This window comes from Drosophila mauritiana, chromosome 3R, assembly GCF_004382145.1.
Source record: "Drosophila mauritiana strain mau12 chromosome 3R, ASM438214v1, whole genome shotgun sequence".
NCBI lineage: Eukaryota > Metazoa > Arthropoda > Insecta > Diptera > Drosophilidae > Drosophila > Drosophila mauritiana.
The window spans coordinates 15,524,692-15,542,278 of NC_046670.1; the positions used below are offsets into that span (position 1 = coordinate 15,524,692).

The following is a 17,587-nucleotide window of genomic DNA, read 5'->3' on the forward strand; positions in this document are numbered from 1 at the left end:
ACACACCATCGCCGTCGCCAGCACTACCACCACAAGAAAACCCATACCAATGAAGAAACTCAAACGAAGACGAAGACCACGACAAAGGCCAAATTCGCCGCAAAGACGAACAAAGACGAAGCACGAAACACCCGAAGTGACACCCCTTCGCAGCCGTGACGTCACACCTCAAGAAACTCTCAAGGAAACGATATTGAGAGAAGAGCAACATATTTCGAACATTGAGTGAAAAGAAAGAGAGAAAAACAAACTGCTTAAAATTTTAATTTTCTCTTTTCAAATTTTACGTTTAAAGACGAAAAAGAGAAAACTTGAAGCAGGCGTTAATCTTAATAATACGTTTCTTTTCAAATTCGCTGCACGAGCACGATCGCAATCAGTTGGCCATTTTTCGAGCGCAAGAAGAGCACAAAGACGCTCTTCGCTCTCTCTTTGCTCAGCCCGTCTCAGACGTTTCAGTTCCAGTTCAAGACCTGTCTTCAGATATTCCGCTCAATGCGTTTCAGTACTACGGCGCGCCTTGTATCTGAAAGTTCGGTCTCGCTCAACGATACGGATACGAAACGATATGGTACACTTGTGGAGTGGATTAACGCTAATTCGTTTTTGATTGCCGCCAGGGGGGATCGCCAATGGACCGATGCGTAAGTAAAGAGTGTAATTAAGCAAGCACGCGGTGGACACTGTGAGTTCCAGAGTTTCGCATCCATGGTCAGATAAGCCAGATCGTATCCCTTGGGTACCAGAATGCCTTATCTTGCGTCCGTTGTGCGTGTCTTTAAGGGGGGCGTTCTTTGGATCTCAATACAAGAGGCGTTTTATTAAGGTCAGCTAATGGATCAACTGTATGTATCTGTATCGCTTTGTGCGGAGTAAGTGTGTTAACGAATGAGTGCCAGACAGAATGAGGCGCCTGAAGATCCCCAAAGTCGCCGATGACTCAGTGCTGGCGCGGATAAAAATCGGTTAAGGAAAAAACAAAGAAGAACGGCCAGAGAACCAGAATCAAAATAGAAGAAGCCAGAAGGAAGGAGAGGAGAGGCATTCGGAAAAAACAAGCCAAAGATCCCATGGACAGGCAGAAAAACAAAGGCGAAAAAGGGGGAACGAGATGGGAGACCAAGACCCGCACATGTTCATGTTGACATGTGTTGGTATCTTGGGAAAATCGAGAGAATGAGAGAGAGAGGGGGGTCTGGTGTGGGGTGGGAAAAGTGGGGGTAACCCTAGGTGGGGTGCATTGAACTTGGTGGCAAAAGGGGAGCGATCACTAGCCCAAGTAGAGATCACAGATCGCCAGTTCCCAGAATTAAAACCAAGCCAAGCCAAGTACTTGTTGTTACTGTTGTTGTTATGGCAAATTTCCACAGATCTGCGATGTTGTTATTGCGAAAAAGAGAAAAGAAGATGATAGGGGAAGCAAAACAAGAAGAGCAGGCAAAAATAATAAATACAAAGACCCAAAAGTAGCAGCTGCAATTTCAAAATTTCAACATTTCACAAAAACTCAAAAACACATACATACGCAAATGTCGTAAGTGAGAGAGGGAAACGCAAAGGAGCAGAAAAAGGAAGCGAAGAGCCGGAGAAAAAGGAGACCAGACAAAAGGCAAAGCAGGGATGACGAGAAAAGGTTGCAAGCAAAACAAGTCAGCAGGATCAAGGACACGCAGGCCTATACACACACACACGCACACAAAGGAGCAGGCAGAGAAAACCTGAAATCGTTACACAAACGCAAAGCAAAAGAGAGAAATGCAAGCGAACGAGCAGGCGAAAAGAAAAGGCAGATTAAGGACCCGTTCCTTTGTAGTACTTTATTTTTTACAATACAACCATGGGTAGGTAAAATCCATTAGGGTAGTTTTCTCATAGGTAATGACGTGCATGTGAATGTGTGTGTGTAGCTAGGGATCGGCAGGACATGCAAAAAATAAAATTGAAAGAACAGAGAGGCGAAGAAAATACTGTGTCACAAAGGAAGAGATTAGTCTTTCAGGTCGATTGAAATCCTGTTGTTAGGGGAGAGAGCAAATCACTTAGTGCACAGTGGTGCAAGGTCTATAAAAATAATTTGATAGATCGTCACTATATTATGAATTCAAGTTTTAAAATTTGTTAATAAGAGCATATACGAACTGTATTGTAATATTCACATGTTTTTGTGAACTTTCTTAGTGATTAGAACAAAAATTCGTATGTATTGTTAGTCATATTTTTGATAGTTTATTTTTGGCATTCCCTTACAATTTTTGATTTGGGACTAGTCAAAAATACAACATTTCACTGAGAAAAAAGGTAGCTAGTTCGGTATTAAATGTACACTTAATTATAAATTTTATGCATTTAAAATTAGGTTACCCTAATACCGAGTTTCTATAAAGAGCAACCATTGAATTCCCGATTCCGATTACTCCCAACATCTAATCGAATCATCCTTCTCTCCATTCACCAGAAGGCAGCTGCTTCTCCTCGCTGACGAAGGAAACCGAATACCACCAGCTGGGATATATCCTCGCTAGTCGCAAACAAGAACAACAGGGGCACACGATCGCACCGGAGGATCACAAAAGGCTCGTGCCACATGAAGCAGGGGGTTGTTGATAGCGCCTCCTGAAAGAACTACCGACTCATGCGGTCGTGCGTCGAGACAAAGTGATCCTGCCGCAAGGAGCAGGACGAGCCGCTTATCAGCCATGCACGGGATTCGGGGTGGCTGAGGGTTGCAAACACGCGTTCTTATCTTAAAGCTCAGACTGTCGGGAGGGTGACGAAATAGAGCAGATGTGCAAACAACGGCCCCGATGACTGATGACCGACGAAACCCAGCAATTACAGCTTGAGGGCAGGCGATAGTTTCCATCCAACGACGCGTGCTCGGCACACTTGCAGATCCACTGAATAGGAGCAACTTTCGCCTGGGCAATCAGAATCTACCTCACACTAGGAGCTCCAAAATTCCAGTATTATAATGTCCGTGGACAACAGCTTGGGAATTCTAGATCTGTCTTCGGGTAAGGAGAGTGAGAAAACAGCAATGACAGCAGCAAACAAGGAGAACGATCCGGATTCCCATTTCACGGGTACTATTGTCACCACTGGCGCCACTGCTCAGCCAGCCACGCCCACTACCTCAAATGCCACCGCGCTACCAGCCACGCCTACTGTGCCAGCTGGCCAGGATTTGGGCGACGGTGCCTGTAGTAGTAAAAATACGGATTCCAAGTTTCAATCGTACGTAAATGGCAATGGCAATGGTGTGTACAAGATCATCAAGACACTCGGCAAGGGAAACTTTGCCAAGGTCAAGCTGGCGATTCATGTGCCCACCGGTCGGGAAGTGGCCATCAAGGTGATCGATAAGACGCAGCTCAATACGAGTGCACGCCAGAAGCTGTACCGCGAGGTGAAGATCATGAAACTGCTGAACCACCCGAACATCGTGCGCCTCTTCCAAGTCATCGAGTCGGAGAGGACACTCTACCTGGTGATGGAGTACGCGAGTCGTGGCGAGCTATTCGACCACCTGGTGAAGAATGGTAGGATGCGGGAGCGGGATGCTAGAGTGATCTTCCGGCAGTTGGTGTCCGCCATTCAGTACTGCCATAGCAAGTTTGTGGTGCATCGGGATCTGAAGGCGGAGAACCTGTTGCTGGACCAGCATATGAACATTAAAATCGCGGACTTCGGTTTCGGCAACACCTTCGATCCCAACGCCCAGCTGGAAACGTTCTGCGGGAGTCCACCATATGCTGCCCCTGAACTTTTCATGGGCAGGAAGTACGCCGGACCGGAGGTGGACGCCTGGTCGCTAGGAGTGGTGCTGTACACCCTCGTCAGCGGTTCGCTGCCCTTTGATGGAGGCACCCTAAAGGAGTTGCGGGAAAGAGTCCTGCGGGGCAAGTACCGTGTGCCCTACTACATATCCATGGACTGCGAAAACCTAATGAGAAAATTCTTGGTCCTAAATCCCGCCAAGCGAACTTCGCTTTCGGCTGTGATGTCAGATAAGTGGATAAATCTGGGCCACGATGAATCCGATCGATTGCGTCCGTTTCGTGAGAAGCCCATGGAGCTGCAGGATGCAGCCCGGTTCGATTTACTGACGAGCATGGGCCACAAGCGCCGGGATGTGGAGCAGTCTGTGAAGGGGCAACTGTTCGACGACATCTACTGCACATACATGCTCCTGGGCGTTGCCAAGCCGCGCTCCTCAAACCGCAGTACGAAACCGGAGGCTATACCAACAGTGGATTTAACCACTCCAGCTATCAGTAGCCCGCTTCCCAATATCACCACGCCCACTGTTACCATAGCTCATGTCACGCTAGCTCTGGACAAGAATCCGCCCATCCACTCCTCCTCAGCCTCGAGTAGACCCATTGCGCCGCGTTTGGCAAATACACCCAATACACCGACTTCAACGCCACCAACGGGACCGCCTGCCAAGCCCACAAGACGCACTCCAGCCAGGACACCAGCCCGCAAGGCCACCAACCATACGAACGGCCAAGGACGTCCGGAGCCTTCGAGTCTTCCGCATACTCCGCAGTCAAAGAGAGCCAGTGCCAACATGGATGTGAAGCCCACGCTGCTGAGTGCCCAGCGACAGTTGGCCCAGACCCAAAAGCTGGCCAACACTCCTCCGCGCTTCCAGTACCCCGTTGCCCAAACTCCGAATCAAGCTCAGGGATCCTCCAGGCGGCCCACGACCCTGTACGAGAAAGCGGAACCTGCAGTCACTCCACTTCTGGTGCCCAAGTCGCCGGCCATGGGTGGTCGACTGCTAGAACGGATTCCCGGAGCTGGAGCCGTGGAAAAGACCTCCGACAAGCCCTTCACCCGACACAATGTTGCGCGGGCCACTTTTCACTTCGGCCAGGCGCGCAGTGGCAAACGGGGCGGTGGATCTGGAAATGGCGCAGGCGGAGAGGAGGACAGCTATCAGACGCCACCCTTATCTGCGGACGACACCAAGCCCGCCTCGCGGGTAGGTTTCTTCTCCAAGCTGACCGCACGCTTCGGCCGAAGGGTAATCCACTTGAACGAAAAAGATGTCACCGAGCAGCGCAAGAACCTCACCAAATAGCCAGATGCCAGGTGGTTTGGGGCAATGTCAAGGTGATAGAGTGATACAGAAAGTGATACAGTCGGCCTTGCCCGACAATTCTAACGATATTAAGTCCATCTACAAACTCAGCAAATCAGTTTATCTTACAAGTGTGCGGCGAACGCTTTGCTGCCTTTACGCTTTAATCCTACCAGAAATGACGGCAGCAAACACGGACAAAACGACCGACAAGGAGAACGATCCCGGTCCCCATACATCGATATCCACTACCGCCACGCCCCCTTCTGCAGCTGCCCAGGATGTGGGGGGATGTGTTGGGCGCAGTGGAGGGACATCGAGCCCTAAGTTTCAGTCGTATGTAAATGGCAATGGCTACGGAGTGTACAAGATAATCAAGACCCTTGGGAAGGGCAATTTCGCGAAAGTCAAATTGGCGATTCATCTGCCCACCGGTCGAGAAGTGGCCATTAAGCTGATCGATAAAACCACGTTAAATACGATTGCTCGGCAGAAGTTGTACCGAGAGGTCAATATAATGAAAATTCTCAACCACCCGAATATTGTGCGCCTCTTCCAAGTTATCGAGTCGGAAAGGACCCTCTACTTGGTAATGGAGTACGTCAGCGGGGGAGAACTCTTCAATTATCTGGTCAAAAACGGAAGAATGCGGGAGCGAGATGCCAGGGTGCTCTTCCGCCAGTTGGTGTCTGCTATTGAATACTGTCACAGCAAGTCGATTGTGCATCGGGATCTAAAGGCGGAGAACTTGTTGTTGGACCAGCATATGAAATTGAAGATCGCTGACTTTGGTTTCAGCACCACGTTTGAACCAAAAGCGCCACTGGAAACGTTCTGCGGAAGTCCACCGTATGCCGCCCCTGAACTGTTCAGAGGAAAGAAGTACTCTGGACCGGAGGTGGACTCTTGGTCACTGGGTGTGGTGCTGTACACCTTGGTGAGTGGTTCCCTACCCTTCGATGGAACCAATCTGAAGGAGCTACGCGACCGAGTTATACGTGGCAAGTATCGTGTTCCGTATTACGTCTCCATTGAATGTGAGCGTCTTATTAGGAAGTTCCTCGTTCTAAATCCAACGCAACGTACTAGTTTATCGGCTGTCATGGCGGATCGCTGGATCAACATGGGCTACGAGCAAGGTAACGGATTGAGGCCGTTTCAGGAGAAGCCTATAGATATACATGATGTAAATCGATTGAATTTGCTGTCGAAAATGGGTCACAAGCCTCGTGATGTCGAGCAGTCGCTGAAGAACCAGAAGTTCGACGACATCTATTGCACCTATATGCTCCTGGATGTTGCTAACCCACCCTTAACAGCCTGCAGCGAGAAATGGGGATCACCTTTTAGGAAAACTCCTACGGCTACGCCAGGCAGCAGTCGGATTCCTGTTCCTATAGCTTCTCCCAATGTTACTATAAGCCATGTGACCTTTTCACTGGACAAGAGTTCACCGAATAAGCCTGGCGCCACTTCCATTCGTCCCATGGCTCCGCGCTTGGCAAATGCCCTCACTCCGCCACTATTGACACCACCGCCCAAAAAATATATCTGCTGCTCGGCGAGCAAGGCCACCAATCCAAGACGTTCCGAGCCGTCCAGTACCCCACAACCTGTGATGCCCAAGAAAGGAGTCGGCGCTCCAGTGGATGTGAAGACAACTTTACTGAGTGCCCAACGAAAGTTGGCTGTAAACCAAAAGCTGAACAGCGCATCACACCAAATTCGGAGTCCCGTTACGCAGTCCCCAAGTCAAGCTTCAGGATGCACCAGAACACCACCGACTCATTTCGAAATGGTGGACTCGACCAGCACTCCCCTAAAGGTGCTTAAATTGGCATCCAACATCCAGACTCCACCCTCCACCGAAAACACAAATCGCCCCCCGCGATTGGGCTTCTTCTCTAAGCTCTCCGCACGCTTTGTTCGAAGATCACTCCACAAGGGCGAAAAGGACATCGGCGAGCAGAGCAGGAACGTCACCAAATAGCAAGGTGTTAGGTCAGCGCATCCCAAAAGGATTCTTCCCTGCACAGATAATCGCAAGTGATATAGCAGCCCTCCCGAATGGACGATCGACCTTATGTCTAAATGGTATTTTAATTTAAACGACTTAAATTTAGTATAACAAATAAATGTTGATGGCATATGTGAGGTGATCGTTCTGAACTGATCTTGAAACTTGACTGTCAAAACCAATGAAATAAATTTTAACAATTGCTTTATCTTCATAATTTTTACATTTTACGATAGAAGTATAAAATAAATATGTAGATTTTAAATTCGTTTATATGTATAAAGTTTGGTAAGGTTTCTCATTAGCTAGTTAACATAAGAACAGCCTAAAAATAAAAACGTTTTACTCATGATTTTTAATTGTTCTATTATGATCACTAAAAGAAAGAAACATTAACCAATTGTGTGGAACATTAAAAGGGTCACACACAAAGCAGCAGCAACAATTTCAGCTTGCGTGTTGCTTCGACATTAAATGGAGCGGCGAGAGAGCTTAGGGTGGGGGTTGCAAGTGGCAATAGACGAGGGTGGAGGTACCCTGAGCAACACGAAACCGCAATCATTTTGCACTTTTCGAGGCAACAACAGGAACTACGTAGGACCCGCTACTACAGGTTAGTCAACGGGGTTGGGGGTGGTAATTTGAAGGCGTCGAGCGGCGGAAGGAAAAGGCGTTCACAGCCGAACATAACAATATCCGGAAAGAAACCAATAAACGGGAAATTCCGCAGGAGGGCCGACGACTATGTATGTACTTTTGGTGGGAACCGAGTTGGAAAAGGGATGGCGGTAGGGGTAGGTTACCTGGCTAAAAGGGTGGTTTTAGACTGATTGGACCCATTGAGAGCGGAAGCAGAGCGTTTAATTCGTTAACTGGCGGAAGAAGGTGACTGTAAGCAAGTAACAGGTCGCACATAAATTAGACAGCCAGCTAGTGCATTAATGTGCATGCCCACTCCTGGAAAACCGATCCCACAATTAGCCCCCTTCCAATCCCAATCGCAATCCTTCCCCGACTGATAAGATTGGGCTCGAAACCGTAATGCAAACAAAACTACTCGCGGTCTATTTGCATGGGACTAGAACGGAGCAGAGCTTCGATTGTTTGCTTTAAGGGTAAACCGCACTCGCATTTATAGATATGGATAGAGATATATGCATATAGATGGTGCTGATAAATCGAAATAGTACTTGAAGCAAATAAAAGTGCCTATGCAAACAGGTCGAGTCAATAATTTAACTAAAAGCGCGCGCCATCGATTAGATATAGACGGCGACAGTTGAGGTTTATCAAGGACTGAATCCGATAAGATAGCCACTCCACAGACATCCCAGCACTCCATCCTCATCCTTTCGCTCCAACTCCAATTGGAATGCCCTGAAGGTATGCAGCAAAAGTTTCGCCCGGAAGTGCCAATAAGAAAGCCATCTAGGACTAATCAGCAACGTCTCGCAGAACAAAGGTCCTGGCTAATTTGCGGCAACAACTCGTAACGAGCGTGTAAATGGAAGTTTAACTGTAACTGCAAGTTAAACCCATTTATCCAGTGGACTGGGTGCCAAATTGGCCAAGTGTAAGCCAAGGCTCTTCACATCTAATTGAGGGTGGATTCGTCTTCGTTTCTTCGGGGGGCGCAGCACCGCCTTCAAGTGTCTGCCGGCAACGCCTTGAGTGTGACTTGGGTACGGAGTACTGAGTTCTTGGTCCTGAGTCCTGTGTCCTCGGCCTCTGCCACCCACAATTATGTCAATAGCCAAGTTTTCCGGGCCAGCCGAGATTTGGTAGTTACAAAAGGTTCGCCCATTTCCATAGACATTCCCCCTCCGAGCGGTTTGTATTGTTTACCCTGGGTAAATATTTTACGGCCCAAGAAGTGCCACAAGAAACTGTAACCGAGCTTAACCTGCTGAAATGTCAAGTGGGGCCGTCGCTTCCTTTGATTTTTCACATTTTTCCTTTCGCCGGCCCTTTGCGGTCGCTTAAGAAACATTTTCCAGGCTTTTCATCTTTTCACTTTTTGGTCGGTTTTTTCTTTACCATTGTTCTTTTCGCGCTTGCCAATTAGTCCTATGCGATTTCGAGTGTTCTTTTCGTTTCGACCCATTCCAAAATGATTTTCTTTCTTATGCCGCAACCCTTAATTAATGGCTCGCTTATTTCTCAACTTGGTGCTCAGCCGGAGCTTAGTTGGCCAACTATTTTGTCTCATTTTCCGGCTGACTTAAGCGCTTAATAGTTTTCAGTTTTTATGTGCCATAGTTTCGTATCCCTGCTCCGATCCTTATTGGTGTGTCTTCTTTGGCTTGCACTTTTCTTGCTCAAGTCGAAACTTTTTCTTATTGGAAAGGGTTCGAAACTTTGCTTGCGCTCGTCCTTGTTTTTTGTGGTCGCCCGGTAGTTAATCAATTTTTATGTCCTTTTTTCCCATGGATTGTGTAAAAAGTTTTGCTCTACAAGTATGTTTCGACAAGTCTTTTTGTGGTCGGGTGCAAGGGAAAAGTTTTAATTAAGAAAACCTTGAAGTGATTTATTGATTAGAGCTCTCGGCCTGGTCAAACTTTCTGTGGTCGCAGACGTCCCGCTCAACTTTCCGACTTTCCTTTAGCTGGAGGAGATTCCTCTTCAGTCTATCTCTCCCCAAAGAGACAACCAATAGGCGTCCGTCTATCTGTTTTTTTCATAAGATATAATGGAGGTGCCTTCGCCTTCTTCCCTTCCCCTACTTAAATCAAGCAGTCTGAGTCAAGTCAACAAATGCGAAGCGCGGCGAAATCAATTCTCCTCCTCCCTCCGGCTGGAGAGTATAGAAAAATACCGTTTTGCTGCTTACGGAAGCGCAAAGAAATACACCCACTACCCCGACCACTTTAGGAAACAATCGTAGCCTACCATGCTATACCAATCCAAACTAACATTCAGTCTGCTCAACTGGCAGAACGAAACTTTGGACCCAGCCCACGGAAACTTTGGGCATTATTATTACTGGCCAATACGCAGTAAGAAATAAAGTCGAGGAAACAGCAAACAAAATGGTGAGCACTTCCGCCCGGCCCGAAAGTAATTACCAAAAGTCGGCAGTCGGTCGGTAGTTGGAAGTTGGGAGCCCAGTGAGGCTTCAACTTGGTCTGTGCCGCACATTTCACGCCTCCGCCCCTTGGAAAAGCCGTCATTGTTTTAATTGTAAACAATATGAAGATAATCAGAGAGCCGAAATCAGTGCGTGGCCGGGGAGAGAGTGCAGCTCAGGTGGCCAGTTCTTGGTGACACATGCCCCGGCACCACCGACTCCACACCCACACCCACACAACCCCCACCACCTTTAAAATGACCGACCAGCGGAAGTGTCGCCGTGACTGTGGGCACAACAAAAAAGCGGAACTACTCTTGAAAGATTTGCGTCGGACAGGCAGGCAGGTAGGCACCTTCACCTGGCCGGCTGTTGCTCCGCTGTCTGCGGCTTTTCATCGCAACCGGCAACTTTCGCGGGCTGAGGCTCTGTTGGTGTAGCTGAAGCTGAAGCTGTCATGAGTTTCAGGCCCTCGCATATTATTAACGTTTTAATACGTATTTGTGCTGGCTCTCCCCTGCTTTCGGCCACTTTGGTGCGTGCTGCATGGCGGGGGAAATGGGCAGTGGATGTGGCAGTGGAAATGGAAATGGAGCGGTGTGGTCGGGAAAAGGGGATGGGTTAGTGGACAGAGGGTGTGTCTCGACCACTTGTTGTGGACCGGAGCACGTGGGAAAGTGGAAAGCGTTGAGCTTCCGCCTGGACTTACACTTGACAATATCGTTATTAATTTCGGACAAAGCGAGTCTTGTTGGCTTGGCAATTATACAACAAATAAATAATTAAGAGTAATTAAGTTGACTTAAACTTAAACTTAAAGATTATACATTAATATAATAGAGTAATCATAAAATGCGATTTGAAATGGAAGTTGTTTTTGAATTGATAAATATATTGATAAATATATGAACTGAACGTTAATGATAATGACACTTTAATTGCATTGTTTTCTATTAACCCAATATTTCAAGTGTAGCTTAGAGCCTTGGCATGACCAGTGCACTGCAGTCGAGCGATCGAGATAGCTCCGGATCCGAATAAAGCTAGATCCGACCAGAGCACAGTGCAATGGATGGGATGCTTGAATGATTTCGCCATATGAGACGTGACACCAGTCCAAATCGACTCAGATCGCCTCACGCCAAGTGCTCGTGCATCCGGTCTAGTTTTGGGGGTTGGGCTGAGGCTTGATTCGCCTGCTAGTTTATATAAGTCTATACTAAATGGCTGTCTCGTGTGCATGTGTGTGTGTGTGTGGGTGCTTCTCTCTAGATACTAAATACTAGATACTCGAACTAGATGGCATCGCACAGATGCTCGTACTCGCACTTGTCGTGGTGCTCGAACTCATGCATGGCGCGCACCAAATACGAAATAAATTACACTTGATTATCTTGTTGCTCGCCTGGCTGCTGCTCGACCGCTGATCTGTTGCAATAGTTTGTCCATGTCCGAAATAGGCGAACAAAAACAAGAAAGATCTATTCAATACAGCACTGCGATATTTGAATACACTTAATACACTCAAATGGATTTTCATTGTGATTCACTACAAATATTACATTGGCAAATGAAATAGTATTTTTATTATATTCTTGAATTTTAATATGTTATCTATATCAACATCAACCATGGTGTACAAATAAGAAACTCACTAATTGCTTTTATCACCCTATCTTATCTGCTGTTCAGTTATGATCAATTAATGTATATGTTGTTATTTATGGTCTACTACACTTTACAGGGTGCTGTCCTTGTGTAATCTCTAAGGACTTGAGGGATAGATTTTTCTATTATTTTTGTTTACACCCCAATTCAACATACCCCTTCGTAGAGTATCGCAGACTAACAGAAAGCCGGACGGACGGACCATGGACATGTGTTGATATTCTACAAGTCATTTGCTGACTTAATTTCCAGCGCTTGAAACGGAATAGAACGGAACCGACGGTACAGACTGCTGTAGTTGTAGTTTCCACTGGGCGGGCGGTGGTCAGTGGGTGGATGGGCGGTTGGGTGGGTGGTTGGTTGTTTTGAGGAGCGGGTTGTGGGGTCATTTCGGCGAGGGCCGCGACATTTGCTCAGCGAGGCGTGCAACTTGGTCGCCGCTCAAGTGAGCGCTGCCATTGGCCCGCGCAAGTTGGATACTTTGCTCGGACTAGGGATCTATACTATATGCGGCGAGTGTGTGCTTTATTTAATTCCAGATAATCATCGCGACTTGTTGCGCCGCTCTGTCTCTGTCTCTTTCGGCTTCTGTGGCGCGTTTTAGGGTAATTTTCTTTTCGCAATTGAATGAATTTGCGTTTCGGACCGACCCCGCCCCGCGCCACCTTCTATTCCCGCCGCACATACACTCTTTTTTTTATTGTTCGGTCTCAATAAGAGATTATTCGAGGGCCATGTATAGATGTATATTTAGATGGTTGCGCTCAGCTGCATGGTAGAAATTTTCACTTCCGTTCTTAAAACGATTTCCGGCCGACCATCAGAGGAGTTGGCCGTGCATGGCGAAAGGTTTCGAAGTTTCGAAGGCCCGAAACTTTCTACATGACATTTCCACCTGGATGCTGGCCAAAGTTACCGAGTTTCGTACAATGTACTAAAGTTTCTTCGCAGCGAATAAAACAAGTGAAACAGGCAACTTGGCCGGGTCTTGGATAGCCAAGTATAAGGGGCATGAGTTGGTGGCATGCCACGGCATTGTGCGCCTAAAAGTCAACTTTAATTTAGCATTTTTCATAAGTAGCCTTGGGTGCACTTACTTATGCACTCGCAAGAAAGATGACGGGCGGGCAGGCAGGCAGAAGGGGTTGCGATGGCTGCACATGAGCAACTCGAGCCTTAGGGCCAAACTTCCGACTCCGAGTGGATTTAAACGAGAAAAATAAGAGCAGAAGAGGCAGCACTGAAGTTGGCAATAACAAGTAAAAACTGCAGCAAAACTCATTTACACGGCATCGAGCTGGATAATAACGAGACTGGGAAATGGTAAATGCTTAAGACTTGCTTCCTTCTATTTTGTCGCTTAAGCTGAAAATAATTGCAGCCTGCTTGTAAATCCAACAACGCAGCAACTAGCGGCGTCTGCTGTCAGCAAAAGGATAACACGGTGCCTCATTACACACACACACACACGCACACAGTCACACACGGAGAGATACACACGTGTGTGAGAGAGCGAGAGGAGGGTAAGGACACGGCACACACATGCAACTTCAGCAATTTCCGTTTCCGCTGTTGCACTGCACACCGCTCCCTACACTCGCCTTCTCCTTCTTCTTCTAGCCCAGACGCCTCTGTTTGTTTTCCTTTTTTATTTTCTCCCAGCAGCTCTGGCGGGTGGAAAGTCAAAGAAAATGTCTGCGTGAAGAGCTGACTTGGTAGGAGAAATTGAAACGGACACAGGGCAGATGCAGGATTCAGATGCCCCGACCCTCATCCTTGTAGTTCTAGTAGCCCAACAACCATCTCTGTCAGTTTTCTTTGCCATTTCATCTTAAGTAGCACACAAATAAACAAAGGCAAACAAGCGGGCGGGGATTGCAGAGTCCTGCAGCTCACAAAGGCGCCTCTCCATATGGCAGCACTTTTCGATTAAGGATACTTCGCCCCACCCCCGTGCGAGTGTGTGTGTGTGTTGATTTTCTAATTAAAAAATGAAGTCCACTCGAGCACAAAGGCGTTTCATTAGACCAAGACTGGACCCAGACTTAAAGTAAGAGGATGAACCGGAGTTGACTTACCAAAATTTAAGCGGCTTTCTCATTGGATAACTTCTCGATATGGTGTAACCTGCAAGTAAAAAAGCAGACGATGGCACAGGGCGCAACGTAAATGTGAGATTAGTAATCTGGTCAATTGGTTCAGATGGTAGGCTGAAAATGTTGTGGAGAATTCAATGGGGGGATTCACAAGCCCTACGTCTTAAGGATTCTATTTCTGTCGAAAGGCTAACTCAACTGGAGTGCGAGCTATTTGGCGGTTTTATATATATTTATCATTTTATTTATCAGTAATTGGATGAGTTTGCAAGTCACAAGCTGCAAGCGAAAACAATATAAATAATAAAAGCTACAATAACAAATAATTACTGTGGGTTTAATAATGATACATTTTACTTTCAGCTTCAGAAATATTACAAATAATTCACATCATTAAACATATTTGTTAGTATTTGTTATAAAAATATATCACAATCATGAAGAGCTCATAATATTTTTTAGTTTCCATTTAAAACTTGAATTATAAATAAATAAGAAATTTAAAATATGTAAAAACTTGCAGCTTCTCTATATTTTATCTGCGCCCTCAACTGCCAAAATCTACTATACAAATTTGTATAAACACAACATATAAGCTTTTCTTGAATGTTCGGTTCGAGTTGGGATGAAATGTTCATAGATTTTTGGTTTGTTTTTATTGTTTGTTTGGTTTGCTTGTTTTTTTTTTTTTTTTTGCACCAATACCATTTGCGATATTTTACCCTTAATTTAAGTTACAATGCCAGTGGCGAGTGGCAAGTGCGAATCGAGCCGCTTCAGAGGATCGCCCCGCTTCATGGCGGCCGTGTGTTCAGCGCTGGCAGCTGGCGGCAGGAGCGGCGGCAGCGCCAGTCGCTCCCGAGGAGCGGGACTGTACCGCTGCCAGGAGCAGGAGCAGGAGCGGGCGGGAGTGGGCCGCTGACCGCTCCGGTCGCTGGTGATGCATTTCGGAATTCGGATGAGGACGGCTCATTTCTCTGGCCGAGTTGCTGTGCACAGACTTTTTTCTTTCAGGGGGTAAATTTTTCGTTTGGGACTTGGGGGAAGGCGAACACAATTCACTCTAGCGCTGCGGTCAACGGGGGCCGGGGGGAGTGGGGTCATCAGGGGTCACTAATTTTTGTAACTTTTCTTTAGTCGCTAACGGAATCATTTATCATTTCATTTTTAAGGCACCGCCACACGGCTGGCTACTTTTGTTGTCACTTCATTTCGCGGCACACCGAAAACTATGCCACACTTTTCACTGTTTCAGAGCATTTCCGGTTATTTGGTTGTAGTTATTTTACATTTATTAGTTATTTTATTCGTTTCTTTCGAAAGGGTTTTCCAAAGGTTTGTTGCCGCAGCGCTTTCGATTTTACAAGTTTAATTTAGAATTTCGAGCATTTTTGCATTCTTATTTATTTTGTAGAACTTCCTTTTTTTGTGTTTTTTATGGCTTTTGTTTTTATTTTTAGCTAAATTTCGATATTCTGTTCGTGAAGAAATATAATATATTTATTGAAATTTAAGCTCGAAATTGAAAAAAATAAAAGAAATAAAATCCAATATTCTTAGAAATTTCAGATAATAACAACTAAGTTAAATATGTATATAAATTATAAATAAATAACATTAGATATAGAATATATAAAAATATATAAAAGTTTTACTTTGTTACTACGAGAAACAACTTAAAATTTAATATAAAGATCAAATATCTGTTAAATTCCAAAACATATTTATTGGTTTTATTTCGTATTTGGTCATTTATTGGTATTATTTGTAGCACTGCTTGAATTCACAACATTTATTTTCTGAGTTGATAAATTTGTGTTGTTTTTTCACAGTCGTAACATTTGGGCTCACTTTGTCACAGTTTCAGCGAGTTATTTATTTAAAACATCCTTCTGAGAGGCTCTCATCATCCCCCAACCTGGCACGTACCATCATCGAAGTGTGGACTTGAACGGGTAACTGATAACTGATTACTGACTAATGCCGAATGCGCTGTTCTAGTTCCCTAGCTGAGTGACCAACTGACTAAGGACAAACCTCCTAACTGACCGCTGTTGCTGCGCTGCAAGACGATCAAATGTCTTTCAAGAAACGAAGCCCCAAAGCTTTTATATTCGGCTCCGAGTGTGCCAGCGTCTGTGTGAGAGTATTTATATAAAATTAGACACGACTCGCTGTATCTCAACTATATAAGTATAAGTATAGCCTCCTGCTTGTGGGTATGTGTGCGTGTGGGTGCGAGTGTCTGTGAAGAGTTGCTGACTAAGTTGAGCGGGGCTGCGGCGAATCTGAGGCTCTGGCTGCCTTGGGCGCTTTAGATAATTTCCTGCCAAGTTTTTCCCCATCAAAGCCAAGACGCGACGCCTGCCAATGCGCAGGCAGGATAATTGCGGGCTAACATGTCGTATGCGCAATGTGGCCACCAATGCCGCAGCAACAGCAGCAAGTGGCGCCCCATTGCGTGTGTGTTGGTGTGTTCGATGGTTTTTTGTTTAGTATTTTTTCGATTTTTTTTACACATTCTGTTGGAGAGTGTGTGTGGCCGTTTGGTTGGCTAATCGCGAAAGAAGGCAGCGAATAAACGCGCCGCAAGTTGCACGTACCACAAGACAGCGACACCTGAGCTAATTGAGGAGGATCTGTGACTGGGTTCGATGGGCGAGACGATTGAGCTGGCTGAACTAGGCTTTAAATAGTTATTTCTAGTTTATGTGATAATGAAATTTATTTATTTATTTAATTTAAATTTATTATTTATTTTATTTAAAATAATTATATTTTATTAGATTTGATTGATTTGAAACTGATTTGAATTGATGCTTCAACAAAGACACACAGCTAATGCACGCTACACAATTTTTTTTTTTTTGTTTTTTTTTGTTTTGTTAATATTTTATTATTATTTTATTTTAATAATTTATGTGGAGTGATTGGAATTTTTACACAAGTCGAGGCGGCGTTCGTCGACGTCGTCGATAGAAGACATACGCAAGCAAAACTTCTGCCAGCGCGCGTGACTGGAAACGTACTGAATTTTGTATTCTAGACTGCGAAAGTAAAGTGGCAGAAGACCAAGGCGCTGCCTCAGTCGAAGTCGAAGTCGAGGATTCGGACTCCGTTTCCGTTTCCGTCTCAGCTGCCGCCGCTGCTATTGCTGCTGCTTCAGTCAACGCCTGTCCACATAAGTGTGCTACACTTTCTTGCAAGCAGGCGGTCCTTCTCCCTACTCCCTGGCATCCCTTATCCAGGCATCTGCGATAACGAGCTGCCTTTTCTATATACACGAGCGTCGTCGCTTTTAAATATATGTATATCCCATATAATAATATATATTATTTATATATGTATTAGGCGACGCCGGCAGCGACAGAGGGAGCAGATAATTTCCTACACGCAGTAAGTGCAAGTAAGTGTGCGCCTGCTCACACACACAACCGCACGCATACCTGCACGAAGAAGCGCTCCAAGGAGGAGCCGATGGCCAAAACGAGCGGCCACGAGCGGGACGAGCGGGATGAGCGGCGGGCGGGCGGGCGGTACGACCGTACGCGCGCGTAGCTTAAGAAGGACTAGAAGAGAAGAAGCAGGCAGGCAGCGGCCGCAGCAAGCTGAGGACCTTGCCGAGTCGCAATCGGAGCGGATTCGGAATC

The 17,587-nt window shown here is 46.1% G+C and overlaps 2 protein-coding genes across 3 annotated transcripts; both read left to right on the top strand.

Annotated features, from left to right (window-relative positions):
- Nucleotides 1-491: 491 nt before the first annotated feature.
- LOC117145955 (MAP/microtubule affinity-regulating kinase 4) lies at nt 492-5,110 on the top strand. Of its 2 annotated transcripts, none has more exons than XM_033311842.1 (2): nt 492-644; nt 2,456-5,110. In XM_033311842.1, exon 2 carries the CDS (start codon nt 2,972-2,974, stop codon nt 5,087-5,089), a length of 2,118 nt encoding a protein of 705 aa, XP_033167733.1. In that variant the 5' UTR covers nt 492-644; nt 2,456-2,971; the 3' UTR covers nt 5,090-5,110. The 2 variants fall into 2 exon arrangements, with proteins under 2 accessions (XP_033167733.1, XP_033167734.1); XM_033311843.1 differs by having other exon boundaries at nt 2,459-5,110.
- On the top strand, nt 5,087-7,441 carry LOC117145957 (MAP/microtubule affinity-regulating kinase 3). The gene has a single exon (XM_033311844.1). It carries the CDS (start codon nt 5,094-5,096, stop codon nt 7,077-7,079), a length of 1,986 nt encoding a protein of 661 aa, XP_033167735.1. The 5' UTR covers nt 5,087-5,093; the 3' UTR covers nt 7,080-7,441.
- The last annotated feature ends 10,146 nt before the right edge of the window (nt 7,442-17,587 follow it).